Source organism: Myxocyprinus asiaticus, chromosome 30, assembly GCF_019703515.2.
Source record: "Myxocyprinus asiaticus isolate MX2 ecotype Aquarium Trade chromosome 30, UBuf_Myxa_2, whole genome shotgun sequence".
Lineage (NCBI taxonomy): Eukaryota > Metazoa > Chordata > Actinopteri > Cypriniformes > Catostomidae > Myxocyprinus > Myxocyprinus asiaticus.
In genome coordinates, this window is record NC_059373.1 from 5,194,864 (window position 1) to 5,208,529 (window position 13,666).

The 13,666-nt window shown below is 36.1% G+C and overlaps 1 protein-coding gene across 1 annotated transcript in view; it reads left to right on the forward strand.

Moving 5' to 3' along the window:
- The window catches only part of LOC127421578 (collagen alpha-1(XXII) chain-like), an 83,037-nt gene that overhangs the window by 22,861 nt on the left and 46,510 nt on the right, over positions 1-13,666 (forward strand). Inside the window, 8 exon segments of the mRNA XM_051664711.1 lie at positions 8,203-8,305; positions 8,424-8,547; positions 9,332-9,607; positions 9,855-9,935; positions 10,752-10,877; positions 11,832-11,876; positions 11,976-12,062; positions 12,316-12,354. Coding sequence (XP_051520671.1) covers positions 8,203-8,305; positions 8,424-8,547; positions 9,332-9,607; positions 9,855-9,935; positions 10,752-10,877; positions 11,832-11,876; positions 11,976-12,062; positions 12,316-12,354 — 881 coding nt within the window.

Here is a 13,666-nt window from a genome sequence, read left to right on the forward strand (position 1 = left end):
CTTCTGCCAGTCTCCCACTCAAATTCATCAACCTAAAGTAACGAAACAGAACAAGAGCGAGATATAGTCAATATTACCTGTGCAAGAAAATGACTATACAATCTGGAGCTCTCCGGGTCTATAGGAGCGCACAGTATAGAAGGTCAGATTCACTGGCTTATGGTGACAATTTGCAGAGCTACAAAATGGTCGAGATATTTATTTTTTTAAATCGTAAATCTGATAAATTTTTGGTCAAAGCAATTTAGAACTGCCCAAATGCATCTTGAAAAATCCTGAGAGGTCACAACCCTGGAAATTGAAATGTATTCGTATGTCACAGACTGATCTCACAGTCACTTTTCTTTAGCTAAAATCATTTTGTGCTTGCCGAAATGTGAAACACTGCCCCCAGTGGCCAAGTGATTTGTTTTCAGCTGCACAGCCTGTAAATGGTAAAGATAAATGTGTATTTTATAAACTGTACCCCCCAACCCAAACCCCTAACCTAAACCTAACAATCAGTGGAGTAAAACTGTAATATTTGAGGAAAAAAATGCAACCTCAGAATCGTGCTGATTATGAACTGATTATGCGAACACGATAACTTCCTGGTTTCAACACGGTATCCAGGGTCTCCCATGCTGCTGATGCAATGTGTTTCCGATCGTGCCACAAAGGAAGTTAAACATGCTGGTGAAACCGGTCCTGCTCAACCCGCTCCAAGCGGGATTTGAACTGGCATCAGCTGGCATGGGAGGCAGGCGCACTAACGAGGAGGCTAAAGGCTACAGCCCCAAGTGTCAGTCGCTAGTGCATCTCTTGAGGCCAGGTGAGTGAGGTTTACACATACCGCACAGCTATCATTTACCAGCTGGCTCCCGTTACACTAGAGCTAATGCAAAAATGTCTGACAGGAGATGGGGCTTGTCCATGAGTCAGCATAATGTGGTCGATCCTAGGATGCTGGAACTCTCGGAAACAACATGCTGACATCCCGTGTGATCATGTTGCATGTCAATGTGACAACACTCTGGATTTATGCTTTGAAAAATACAGAGATTTCTTTCTTTTTATATTCTTATTGGATTGCATTGCAATGTTTTGAAGAGTTTTTCATTTCTTAAGTGTTTGATATGGGAAATGCTTTGCTTTAAATTGGCTGTTTTAGGCTTTATATATTTTATGCAATACAACAGCAATTTTAGATTGTAGCGCCAAAGTTTAAAGTCAACATGAAATGACATTTGCAGCCCATTTTACTTCCATCAAGTGAAACAGGATAATCAGTTAAAAAGATGTGGGACAGTACATGATTTTATCCATCGGGAATTGATTGGATCGTGAAAAGTGGCCATTCCATACTAGAATGGAGCCAGACCTGAATGTGAATATGCTAAAACATTGCCTAAAATGTTATTTGGCTATTGGTTAACATTATCCAGTAGCCTAGGTGACGTCAGCCGAAAAGGATTCAGAAAGTTGTTTCAGAGCATTTTGATTAAAGATTATGAAGGCAAACATTATTTTCTTTCTTTAAAAAACCTGCACAGATGAAATGTGCACAATAAGAACAATAATGTTTAGTAGGAAAGTAAATAGGGTCACTTTTGATTTAATGTTGACTTTAAGGTGCGATTCAATCTCTACACATCTGATTCTCACTACTGTTTACATGTAAAGATTACACTGTTGTCTTCCTTTTTGTGTCAGCTGTGTAGGGTTGACGTTTGTGTTTAAATGTCTTTGGTTATGGTTCTGTTGGCTAGCACTGACTAGACTAAATCTTGCCTCCTTTGTGACAGTAAGTGTTAATTATATTGTCTTGCTTTTGTAATCTGCAATATTTATGAGATCAACATGAGCTAAATCTTCAGGGAAATTCCAGGTTTATGAGATGTCACATTTTTCACCAAAGCTGCCAACATCTGCATGCTCTTTCTGAAGATGTTTGGAACATCAGTGTTGCCAAAGGAAGGATGAAATTCACACAAGTGTTTGCTGACTCAATAAGAACCACTGAACACCACTTATAGAAAATACCTTAATAATGAGATTCAGAAAAGTTCTGGCAGTGATGAAACAAACACAATTTATCCTCAGTATGAGCTACCTTTAACAATTCAACATGGGTAGCACCTTTTGACAGCAGGAAATACTTATCAGGATGTACAGTAGCCTAAGGTTAGCTATACTGTAACTTTACTGAGGTAATAACATGAATGCCATATCCTGTACGGAGGGACATACCAAAAACCTCAACCCAAACCCTACAACTATTGTACAATATCATGCAGGCATTAAAAAAGTAATAATACCAATTAGCTATTCCATATAATATTTCAATTTAAGAATCATTTTTAAGAAATGCTATCATATGTTCATTCAGGAAAGAGGTGTACTATCGTGTCCTGCCTTACTGTGGTATGGTAGTGGTGTATCGTTTGTGAATGAATCGTGTTTTAAGGCCCCAGCGTACTCATGGAAAAGTTCTTCTTTGCTCAGAGCCTAAAAGAAGTTTGAAACAGCTAAGCAACGGCATAATGTTTGTGAACATTCAGACGCCGGTCAGACTCCTGTGGGAGGCATTTAGAGGAGCATTTAAATATGAGAACATTGAAGACTACATGTAGAACCTTAACTAATATGACATTAAAATGTGCTTTCATTGACTTCATGCCATATTCTATCAGTAAAAGAAGCTGTTTTAACCACTCGATGATGATGATTATTTAAAGTCATTTAGGGTAAATGCAGTAGATAATGTGTTATTTGTCATGTTTTCATTTTACATTCATAAAGTTAATGCGCTAACATATAACTAACATAAATTTTATTGTATTTTATGATGACACTGATACTACTGCAAAGTTGGGTGTTTAAAACAGTGTTAATGGATAGAATACAGACAAAAGATGATGATGGGCATATCTCACTTTGGGCAGATGTGCAAATGGTTTTTGGCTGCAGATGACACATGAGTGAAGCAGCATATCAAACTGTGAATGGGTACTTCGAATATTTGAGTAGATTTGATTCCTTTTGTAGAATAATTCAAAAATATCGCACAACATATTCTTGGAAAAAGTCTTTATGCGAACGATCGTACAGATGTAGGAAAGTTTGCACCAGCTAATAACTCTGCATGCCGGTGTGTTCATGTTAGTTCTGGCAAACTCGCGCAAGCTTGCCACAGATTTGCCGCAAATTTGCCACTCGTTATTTTCACATGCAAATGAGCTTGTGATTTAGTGCAAATATTTGTCAGAAGTTTGCAGCTCTTCACCATTAGTGGTGAACCTGCAGCAAACCTTTGACAACAATGGACAATTTGCCGCAAGTTTGTCGCAAACTCATTTGCATGTGAAAATGATCAGTGGCGAATTTGTGGCAAGTTTGTAGCAAATTTGCAATGAACTCCCGATTTTTGCAAGGGGGACCAGTGATGGTAAGAAGGTGTTTAGCAGCCGTTACGAGGTTTTCCTGAAAGTTTGTGCTGGCGAGCTAATACGAATCACCGAAACGAACTCAAAAACATCTTTGTTTAGGCCAGATTTTGCTCTAAATTACATCACAACTGTTATATGAAATATGCTGGGGCCTTTAAAATGAATCTTTTAAGTGAACAAATAATTATCGTTCACTTCCATTGTTTCGGTCAATCAGCTGAATCAAGGAAATGGTTCAATGACTCACTCATAACACAAAAGATGCTCATTTGTTGCCACCGCTGGCATAACGCAGTAATCTCCTATGGTCACTGAATGAACCTGAAGTAATGGATTCAGTAGTTACTGGGATGAATCAAAATCCCACCGTGGAATCTTTTATGGGTGGGCCTTCAGATATGACATTTTCAAAGCGTGAACTGCATTGTGCATGTGTATATAGTAAGATGCACATTTTCAGAGGGCTGGTAATATTTTCAAAGGAATGTAACAGAACACTTGGTTCTCGAGAAGCATCATAGTTGATTTTTGTGAGACACGCATCATAAAAACGGCCAACGGGGCTTTTCAGGCCGAATGTGTTCTTGCGCTAAAAAAGTGAAACACAGTGCAACAAATAAAACAGAACACAGATGTCTTAAATCACGTTTTTAACAGTTGAAGCTCTCCTTTATTAAAGACTCTGCTGTTTTAATGTGTCGACACATCCATGGCTGGTGGCTGCCAGAAGGTAGTTGCGTTGTGTGCAAAAGTACCCATGTGTTTGAATCGAAGGCATGTGCCATAATGTGCTCATCTGCACTGCGCCACAGAACCCGCCCAGCGTCTCTCTCTCTCTCTGTTTAAAATAAGACTCAACCATGATTATACGCTTTCACTTGCCAGGCCCTAAATTATAGGTAGATTCCTCCAGGCTTAGAAAAGGGAGAAAATAAAATGCTAACGGGAGAGAGTTGTGCCTCACGCATGGGGACAGAATCGTGGAAATTAACTTATGAAAAGTGAACAGCTAAGGAAGAGCTGAACAAAGTGTGAAATCAGACAAACAGCTTGAATAAATAAACCAACAGATTAAAACTAAATATACAACGTTCACTAACCTAGAGCTGAACAGGTTGTAGTCCAAAAACCCAGAAGAGAATTAGCATTTTCGAGCCACAGGTTTCCTCATAATTTTTCTCTGTTTTTTTTTTTTTTTTGTAAAGAGTTGTAAATAGCACCTGCCATACAGCGTGGCTGGTTGCATTCCAGTAGTCATGTAGTGAACAAGTTTTTGGGCGGAAGCCATATTTTTAATGCAATTAATCATGGTTTTACTACAGTAATATGGTGTTGATATAGTAACTATGTTTAATTTTGTGGTTGCTATGATTTTACTACAAAATACCATGGTGATACTATTGTTACTGTAGTAAAACCATGGTTCGTTTTTTGTAAGTTAAGGTAAGGTTAGGCTTAGGTTTAGGGGTAGGGGTGGCTGTAGGGTGTCTGTGGGTCGCCTCTGTGATGCCCCTATACTGTATGTTAGTATTTATTTAGGGGTGCAACTAGCATCTAGCATCTAGCATTTAGTGCAAAGAAGATGCTTTTTGTTGTTATTTTCACTTAGTGTAGTGTATCTTTAGGTAATGTTTGCCACAGACCTTATTTTACTCATAAATTGAAAAACTCCATTATAAAAACCCACAGGAAATTCCAGAGGGAACCCATGGCAAATTAGTCTTCTGGGTGTGCCTAAATTGACATCACACGACTGAACAGCTCTATATCTAATATAAAAACTTTCAGACGTTCAAAAACTACAAATTTATGTTGAATTAGGTCATTACAATTTATAATCTGTGAACGATGACTGAGTTTTCATTTTTGGGTCTACTATGAAAATACAACAATCTTTTTTTTTTTTATATTTATTTTTTTTTTTGTACTTTGCTGTTAACACAGTATCTAATTTTTGTATCTTGAGCCACCTGTTACCCTACTATTTCTATAGACACAAGTACACATGCGCACACAGTCTCGGCTAGACAAGAAGTCTGGCACATTCTCAATTTACCACCAAGTTAAACAACTCCAAACATATTTTAGTTCACATAATCTTTCTCTCCAGACTGTTTATAAGAACATATATTTGCTGACCCAAGCATACCTGCCCTAAAAAAACATTTACACTCATTTACACCCCAACCTTCTATGTTTTTTTACAGAAAGCTAAAAAATTCTGTTAAAATTTACTTTCGAAACCTGTATGACTTTCTGTCATCTGTGAAACACAAGATGTTTAGCAGAACGTTCAAGCTGCTCTTTTCCATACAATGAAAGTGAATGGTGACCATGGCTGTAAAGCAAGATTTTCAGTGAATAATGACTTAAATTTCAGTCTATTCCACAAATGAAGCTATCATATGCCTTTGGAAGACTTGGAATATAGTGCTCGAGTCAAATAGACTACGTTTATGATGCTTAATATGGTGCTTTTTTTGCTCATTTTGAAACTAGACAGCCCCTAGTCTCCATTCACTTTCATTGTATGTTCGGACATTCAGCTAAACTTCTCCTTTGATGTTCCATAGAAGAAAGAAAGCCATATGGGTTTGGATAGTTGTGAGGGTGAGTAAAAGATGACAGAATTGTAATTTTCGGGTGAACTATGCCTTAAAACTGATTATATACTTGAGGCTTCTTTTGAAAGTTTCACTTAACCAGCATTAGCGTGTCGCCATTTCGACCCTTGACTTCCTTCCCCAGGCAACGCCCAGGGCCCCGCTAGCATCGCCATGGCGACAGACTATATATTGGTTATAGAAGTGCCCTAGTTTGGCCATTATAATAGGGTGGATAGCCAAGACTGCCAACCTCAGCTTATGCAGTGGATTTGCACACATACACACACATACCGGAGCCCCAATGACATAATTGCACATGAAAGTCTACAGCAAATGCAGCTTAATGACTGTTGGCTATGGATCTAAAGCATTAATTAGTGGGGCTGATATCCACAAACAAAGCAGAGCTCTACTTTACTTTTTTTTTAAAAACAAAAACAAAACAATGATGTCATATTTGATCCTAGAAGCACAATTTTTTTTCACAGATTCTTGACTGTGGTTTGGATAGTATTTAAAAATGTTAATTTATGTCCTTTTATTTATACCTTTTCATATAAAACGTCTTTCTGGGATACTTGATTCTGATTCATCAGTTGTAGCATTCTGCTATCAAATATTTTTTTGTATTATGGCTGCTTAATTGTATAATTGACCGTTTTCCCAGGCAAATGATGTCCTACTTAACTGTAGTTTTATGTGTCTTTTATCGCTTTGCAGTCTCTTAGCCATGTAATGAGCAGGATAATGTACAGTTAGCCATTCATTATTGCAAAGTAAACCCCTTCAGGGTGATTTATAGCTCTTCTGTGCATTACCATTTACTTTTATTTATTTTATACAGTTATTTATTATTATTATTATTATTATTATTAATTTTTCATTGATTCATTTTGGGCCATTTCAAATTAACTTTTGATTGAAATTAGATTTTATGTCCAATTTTTTTTTTCTCTCTCTCTCTCTCTCTCTTTTATATATATATATATATATATATATATATATATATATATATATATATATATATTTTTTTTTTTTTTTTTTTCTATTATATCTGTATAGAAATATAGAACTTTGGATCACCACTGTGTAAAACTGTGCTATATCAATGAACGTGCCTTGTCTTGTACAAAGTAGAAGCTCCCATAAAACCTACTTAATATTAATCTATCAATGAGACGTTGGAATTTTCTATGCTTTTTTTTTTTTTAAAGCTTTTATTATTATTATTATTATTATTATTATTATTATTATTATTGCAGTAAGATTATATTTTACCTGTATTTATGTCTGAGTATAAAAGCTAATTCTCTAAGTTTGTGTTTTGTAAATTCACCCAATAGAGATCCTGGTTATTTTGTCCAATGTTTTCCTGTTTCATGGACTCCACCTGGTGGATATAGATGGAAAGACAGTCAACAAAAATCAGGGGCCTTTGCCCAATTGCAACAAACCCCATTTGTTAAGACAGGGGTTTTCAAACTTTTAATTTCCAAGGACCCCCAGATATTATATATACATATATATAAATATTATTTATTGTGTTGAAGCCAAAACAGATTATTAAAATGTTATGTGGAAAAGAGTTAAATATATATATATATTAGTTTGTTTTCTTCCCAATATTAGAAAATTAGAAAACTTTAGTGAATCTTTTTATATTTATTTTGTTTTTATATATTACTATTTTATTTTTGATTCTATTTATTTTTTTATTGTTCCAAAGAAGCTTTACAGGAAATATTGTCATTTAACCAGTGAGCAAGCTAAAAACAACAGTGGCGATAAAAAAATCCATAGAAAGATAATATTTTCATTGCAAGGAATGAGAAATGAGCACTGAATCAATCAATCAATCAATCAATCAATCAATCAATCAATAAATAAATAAATAATAATAATAATAATAATAATAATTATTATTATTATTATTATTATTATTATTATTTCACTGTTACACATTTTTTAAATCTTTAAATTTTCACAAACATTTTCTGCGGATCCCCTATCACCCCCAGGGTGTCTCTGGACCCCAATTTGAAATCTTCTTTGTTAGGAAGCCCCTAACTTGTAATACGACTATTACTAGTCTACTTGGTTTTCTTCATATTGTTTCATTCCACATCAATAATTTTGGTTTAAACATGTTTCCCTCCTGTTGGTCTCAGGTTTTGATTTAATGGAATACTTCAATGTGAGAGATTTTCTCGGTGAGCTGGGTCAGACCCCCTATGTTCGGCTCGGTACCATGCCCATCGTCCAACAAACAGAGTAACTGACATTTAAACCATTCACAATGATATGTGTAAAATTCACAACTACAGTATGTATTGCTAATATCAAGCTTAATGATTTTTTTTTTCTTTCTCTCTCTACTCCTGTGTTTTAGAGATGTGTTGCCTCAAGGTCTACCTGATGAATATGCATTTGTGACTACATTTAAGTTCAGAAAGACCTCTCGTAAAGAAGACTGGTACCTGTGGCAGGTCTATGACAAACATGGCATCCCACAGGTGTGTACTGAAGGGCCCTGTATGATGCACAAACAACAGCCAATAAACAACAGATTTCCATTTCAAGTTACTGTACCATAATTTTAAAATTATTTTTATTAATTGAACAATCTAAATGTATGAATAATGTCAGTTATGGATGTTTTATCAACTTTTGGCTCTTATGGCCCATGTGTTTATTTTTATAAAAACTGAATTTAAATAAAGGAATAGTCCCTTAAAAAAAGTGAAAATTCGTACTCACCATCATGTCGTTACAAACCCAAATGTAGTTCTTTCTTATGCGGAACATAAAATGGTTAATTGTATTGAATATATTGGTCTGTCTCTTCAATACGATGGCAGTGGAAAGTGACTCACTGTAAAGCTTAAAAAAGCACCTCAAAAATGCACCTTGTGCATAATATTCCAAGTTTTCTGAAGACATATGATAGGTTTTGGTGAGAAAAAAACTGAAATTTAAGTTGGGATATTCATCAAAATGTCTCTTTTTGTGTTCTGCATTAGAAAGAAAGTCATATGGGTTTGGGTCGATATCAGGATGAGTAAATGAAAACAAAAGTAAATGAAAAAATAACTTGTCTTTTTGTTATATGTCTTGGACTTTCAGAAAAAGACAAAAAAAGACAAAAATAACAGTATTATTCAGTGATTTATAAATGTCCACTGTAAACAATTAAATAAACAAGCTAGAGTGCGACAAGTGTGTTTTAAAAGAGTTTGTTTTCTAAAGTGTCATACTGTAGTTGAACAAACACCCCTATATTCTCCAATTATTCTCCAGGTTTCGATCCGTCTGGACGGGGAGAATAAAGCAGTGGAGTACAATGCCGTTGGCCTGATGAAGGACGCTGTCCGGGCGGTCTTTAAAAACCCAGAGGTGGACAACCTGTTTGACCGTAACTGGCATAAGATCGGTATGAGGGTGGACTCCAAGTCTGTGTCCCTGTTTCTGGACTGTAAACACATTGCGTCACTGCCAATAGAGGACAGAGAAGACATCGACATCCAGGGAAAGACTGTCATTGGCAAGAGACTCTACGACAGCGTTCCCATCGATGTAAGATGTGTTGAAAATGACGCCACCCATATTTACACTTGAAATGTTTAAATGAAAATTCTTGTTCAGTTTAGCTTATTCTATGCAAGCTGAAAGGTCTAGTGTGTAATTTGTGTACCATTAGCATCACCAAACAGAATTGCAAAAATAATGACCACAACACAAATGTATTGTCTCATTTATGTGCTAGTTGTGTTTATGAAGTTGAGTCATCAGTCTCTGCTAACACAGTGTCTTCCCTCTATAGTTTGACCTCCAGAGGATGGTGATCTACTGTGATGGTAAACAGGCAGAGCAGGAGACGTGCTGTGATATTCCTGGTGGCCCTGTAAGTACACACACACACACACACACACACACACACTTTCTTCTTGCCTCTTTTTATTTAAAAGAGGATTATGTAAATGTATCACCTGAAAAGTTGTGGATAGCAAGGCTAAAACATAAGATTTCAAAGAGTATTTACATTTTTCATTCAGTTTGAATGTTTAATACGTTTTTTCCTTAATTCGTCATTTCAGTTTAGTTTTGTTTTTATAAGAGTTCACTTAACACTCATTTATTCTGAATAATTTTTGAGTGCAGGCTGTCTGGTGTTATCGCTGTTTAGTGGCATTTTCATGTTTAATGAAGGCAGTTTTAAAGGACTTAAATATTAGAATATATTGTGTATATAAAAAAAAAAATTATAAAATTAAAAATCATGATTTTAATTTATTTATTTTAATTTCAGTTTTTTTTTTCTACATTTAGTTTTCGATAAAATATTGTATATCAAAAATTGAAATAAAAAAGGATTTGTTTTATTTTATTTTGAGCCATGATATATATTTAAGTTTATTTGAAATATTTCCAATAGTATTTCTTTATATTATTATTATTTTTTCTACTTTTAGTTTTCATCTTCGTTTTCATTTATGATAATAACCCTGGTGGTGACTCTCACAAATGTGCTTGTTTTGACATTTTGTTACACATTTGAGAAGTTGTCTGGAGTATCCAGTGTCTGGACGAATTTTTGAGCTGCATCTGAATTCTTCATTCATGATGCGTCTGGAGCCATTCAGCCGTCCTTTTCCTCTCTCTCCCTTTCATAAACACATTCAATTCTCTTTCTATTCCCACGTTCACTCTTCTCGCTCAGTGTGAACAATCTCTGGTGACTGAGGCCCTCCCCCCCCCCCAACTCCCGTTGCCCACCCCAAAACCAACAAGTGCTGAGCAGAAGAGACCAGCTGCAGTGAACTGCTCCTGCCCTGTAGGGGAAAGGGTAAGACCCTAAAGGTCAAAGGTCACAGGCTCATATATCACACTGCCTGTTTTCTCTACATGCAAAAAAATTGAATATCAGCCTTATGGTGTTTTACGGTTACCAAAGTTATTTATAGTACGTGAGGTAGAAAAATCTAACAAATGTTGTTTTTTTTAAGTCATGTGCTGTTTAAGTTTAAAATTAATATTATACGGTAGGAATATTCTGGATTCTATCAAGAGCATCTGTGGCATTTTATTGATTACCACAGAAAATATATTTGACTCTTCTCTCCGTTTGTAAAAATGAACAAATTGTGTTTACAGTAATACACTTACAATGGAAGCATAAGGGGCACGACATTGCGCCACAATAAACATTATACAGTATAGCCACAAAACGTAGATATTACATGTGTCAGAGACTAGTGTTATAAATTAGTGTGTGTGTGTTATGTCCAATAACCAACTGAATGCAAACTGTACTTAAAATACATATGCATAACCAAAAAGTTCATCCGCCTGGAAAAGTAGTTCCAACATAATAAGGTTTATACTGATTTAGAAAACTTTCCAGCTCAAATAACACACATGAATACACTTACAGTGCTTTAACAAAAATATAAGCAATACATTTCTGGTTTAAAACCCTTCGGAATGTCTTGCCCCATTTCCATTGTAACTTCATTGCTAAATAAATTATTTTCTGTTGTAATCAACAATGTATTTTGTCTATATGGATTTTGTACTTTTCAAACTACAATAGCATTGAACCTGGTACATTACCTTAAAGAAATAAGGCTGGATGTCAATTTTTTTAATTTACCTCTCATTTGAAATGCATTCAGTTCCAATTTGTAATGCATTCATTCTTTCACTCTCTTATTTCTGACCTCTATTTCTTTATTTCATAATGTATCCCCTTATATCTCTCTCTCTTTCGCTATCTCTTTTAATCTTTCCCTTCTTACAGGGTGAGACAGGCCCACCGGGTGTTGGGGGGCTCAAGGCTGAAAAGGTCAAATTGCGTTTCAGTATCACAAGATACTATACGAATATAATATGCCTTGGGATGGTGTTTGCACATCTCTGGATGCTTTTCCAATGGGTTCCTCAGTGGTTCTTTACATAAACTGTACATCTACATCCTGGTCTAAAGGGGGCTGAAGGACCACCAGGACTTAAGGGTCAGAAAGGAGAACGTGTACGACACTTACACTATCACTTATAATGCATTTTAAAACTTTGTTTAGATGTTTCAACTGTGTAGACGAACTTACATTCCGTAACACAGGACTGGTGTATTTGGGAAATATTTTCTGCTTGTTCAGAACAGTTTTCATAAAAAAGTTGATTTCTCAAAAATATGAATTTCATATGATTGATCTGCTCTGCTTCTATTCCTGCTCACTCTGGGCCTGGAGAATAATTGATCCATGTTGATTGATTATTTGCAGGGTCAGGCTGTCTCTATCAAAGGTGATAGAGGGGAGAAGGTAAGATCATGGATTTACCAGCCAAACTCCTCAAGCTAGATAAAACACAGTGTATGTTTTGTGTATATGTTTGTTAGTTTAAATGTGTGTTGCTGTATGATTTTGTATTGAACTCTTTGCATGCATTTCATTATCACCAATATGTATCTAGAGTCCAATTCGGATTGGACTCATTTTCTCTGAGGAGGTTCAAGAAGTTTCACCTACATGATCACACAGGAAGTCGGCATGTTGTTTCCGAGAGTTACGGTACCCTATGACCAGCCACATAATGCCGACTCACTGACAAGCAATCTCCCATCTGACATTTTTGCATCAGCTGCATGTTTACATTCCCTCCTGGCTCAACTGGAAGCACGTTGCACCAACAGCATGGGAGACCCGTGTTTGGATCCCACGTTGAAACCAGGAAGTACTTGCGTCCACATAATCAGTGATGAGCGTGATTCAGGGGTTGCATTTTTCCCTCTAACATAAAATTTTTACTCCAATGATGGTTAGGTTTAGGTTTGGGGTTTGAGGTTTGGGCTGGGGGGTACAGTTTATAAAATATGCATTCATCTTCACTGTATTACAGCTTGTGTTAATAATTGTAAATCAATCATCGCTTGAAAAAACTAATCGCCAGAAAACATTTCTATGAACCCAAAGTCTAAGATTACAAACATTACAAATAAAATTTCACTGATTCCTGAGATAGGGGACAAAACAGGCTTTAAATTGTATTTTTTATTTTTTATACTTGTCACGACCTTGGTCTGACAGCCCTCTCCTTCCTGTTATCTGTTAATGTGTTGCTCTCTGTTTTGTGTTTGAGCACATGGCTCTGTTGTGTTTTTTGTCTGCCATGCACTCTTCTGACCCAGCCCAATTGTTTCGTCTTGCCACACCTCCTCGTTTAGTCCTTGTCATGTTGATTGTCTTCACCTATATATTGTGCCTTCTTCCCTCTTGTGTTTGTCGAATTGTTTTGTGATGTTGGTAAAGTTTGTTGTATTAGTCAAGTTTGTCAGTTGGTCTGCGTTTATACTGTCCCTGTTTTTGGTCAGTCATCGAGGTTATTTTGTTCTTGTTTTTATTAGTCTGTTTTCTCTCCCCCCTGAGAGTTTTATGTTCATCTTTGTTTCCATTGTTAAATAAAGTTTTTGTCTTCACTCATCCTGACATAACGATTCCGGTATACCAAAGAGCAGCCAAAGCCGGAAAGCTCTTTGGGCTTTGTCAGGAGAACAAGCTGGTAAGGGAGTATTCAACAGAACTTTTCTATCTTGTCCTCAGGTCTGGGTTATGATCAGTCCTAACTGTGTAACAT